Source organism: Pygoscelis adeliae, unplaced genomic scaffold (assembly GCF_000699105.1).
Source record: "Pygoscelis adeliae isolate BGI_AS28 unplaced genomic scaffold, ASM69910v1 Scaffold127, whole genome shotgun sequence".
NCBI classification, from domain to species: domain Eukaryota; kingdom Metazoa; phylum Chordata; class Aves; order Sphenisciformes; family Spheniscidae; genus Pygoscelis; species Pygoscelis adeliae.
Window position 1 is genome coordinate 6,409,640 of NW_008825208.1, and position 2,080 is coordinate 6,411,719.

General features: G+C 42.7%; 1 protein-coding gene across 1 annotated transcript in view; it reads left to right on the top strand.

Annotated features, from left to right (window-relative positions):
- Positions 1–2,080, top strand: part of LOC103921097 (hydroxysteroid dehydrogenase-like protein 2) — a 9,429-nt gene that overhangs the window by 4,968 nt on the left and 2,381 nt on the right. The window contains exon 2 of the mRNA XM_009329006.1: positions 69–301. Within this exon, the coding sequence (XP_009327281.1) occupies positions 69–301 (233 nt within the window). The remainder of the gene's footprint in view (positions 1–68; positions 302–2,080) is intronic.

Consider the following 2,080-nt stretch of genomic DNA (forward strand, 5'->3'; position numbering starts at 1 on the left):
GCCCTTCTCTTCCGAAAACTGCTTCTTTAACTTTGCGGGGTCAGGTATTTTGCCCATCGGCCTTTTAGTTTACGCAACCGCTGCCGTGGCATTGCAGCAACACCTCGCTGGCTGCCACTGCTCCCCCCGCCACTGTGGACCGCTGTCTCTGCTAGTGCCCCGCGCCGCCAACTGCTTCTCGTTGCCCAGCCTTCACCCGTGGCTGACCTGGGTTCACCTGAGGAAGGTGATGAGGCAAATGCAGCCATTCAGAAGGAGGTGGCAGGAATGGTCCTAGTGAGCGACGTCAGCTGGGCCCTGAGTGTCGTCAAGGCAGCGAGAAGATCTTTCAGGCCAGCGATCGGCTCTGAAACACCGTGTCTCCTCCAGCTGACAATCCCGACAAACTTGCTTCTGCCCTTCCAGCTGCCTGTGTATTTGATTTGGCATTTTACCGTCACTCAAGTCTTAAGCACTGTTTTCAATGAATATCTCTCAAAATGAACATAGAAATAGGTAGAAACATCCAATTTTTCAGGTGGAAAGTGAGACAAGCAGAGGAAAACCACTTGTCCAAGATCAGCCAGCACACCAGGGGCATAGATCGCTGACATTCCTGTCCCATGGCCTCTATGGTACCGTTTCCTCCATCTGTTTACTGTTAACAAATGTGCACCCTAATGAACAGTGCTGTTATTTCAACACATGAAGAAGAGAGTTTTTAGCAGAAGAATCCTTATATTTTAAAAATTTCCCTTAAACGCACTACTATTTGATTTGAATATTAAGTAACATTTGGATATCTAGCAACAAAGGCTAAGAACATTTCTGGGTACGCTGCTACTAGAAGAGATTCCTGAATTTGGCTCAAACTTTAAGAGTTTATTACAAATAAATAAGGAAGGTGGAGGAGAGGTGGGCAGAGGGGAGTCGAGGTGGCTTTGTTTAAGTGTTTATTTGTTTTTATTTCTTAATAACAAAATAATTACATATTTATATTAATTGATAATAGATTAAACTGATTGAAATTCCCCAACTCAAAACTGGTTTTTTTGTTGCCTAGAACAATGTGTACCTTACTACTTACCAGCTAATGACATGGTTTCTTGTCTTCAAATGTTTTTCATTGCAACTTTAAGAGGCTTCTACTTTTGATGCTAGCAGAATCGTTTCTGGTGGTAATGAATGCCCTCTGGATTGCAAGTTAGTTGGTCTTTTTTTTTTATCCCAAGAACTTGGACTCCATTCAAGCTATTTAGCAAAAACCGTTTTCTCATTTGGAGGGTATGATTTATGGAAGTGTCTGCGGAGTTTCTGCACTTAAAGCTAGGGCATTTGGAGGGTATGATTTATGGAAGTGTCTGCGGAGTTTCTGCACTTAAAGCCAGGGAAAGAATGTTATCTTCCGCAGGACTTTGAAACTTCCATGGTTTATCATCAGTGCCTTATTTTGAAGAATCCTTTTTTATACTGAAGGTCACAGGTAAATATTGCTGGAAAAAGAAATTAAATGGCAAACAGCACATTTTGCAGGAGTGTCATATGATCTCTCTTGATAAATTTATAAAAAAAACAGTCTCTGTTGCCTCCTAGATGAAAGTTGCATGATTTACAATCTCTTAGATGAACTGGAGAAGTCTTTCTTAGAAAAGCATTGGGTTTGCTTTTTCAGAATTGTATTGTGTCAAGTAGGAGGGCAACTAAGAGTGCGGAACAGGTGTCACAGGAGCGCCAAAACAGGGATAAGAGAAGGGCAGAGGAGGCAAAGTTTGAACAGTCCCTTTCCCTTGAAAACACTGTTTGAGCAATCGCACTAGGAGTGTTCTGCCAGGGAGGGATGGTGTTAGTTCCCTGGGCCTCACAGCACAGGTTATTTAGCAGGGACTCACAGAATAGTCCTAACTATGTTTTGGTACTCAAGGCACCTAAGAGACTTTCGACAACGTTTGCAGGGGCTGTTCAACTTGATCAGCCTTGTGTATTGCAAATGCTGTCCTTCACTGTTAAATGTACGTGTTCACCGCGGTATCGTAAAATGCCGATTGAAGCGGTGACTTCATTTACAGCTTAGAAGCCCTTGCAGAAGAATTAATAAAATATC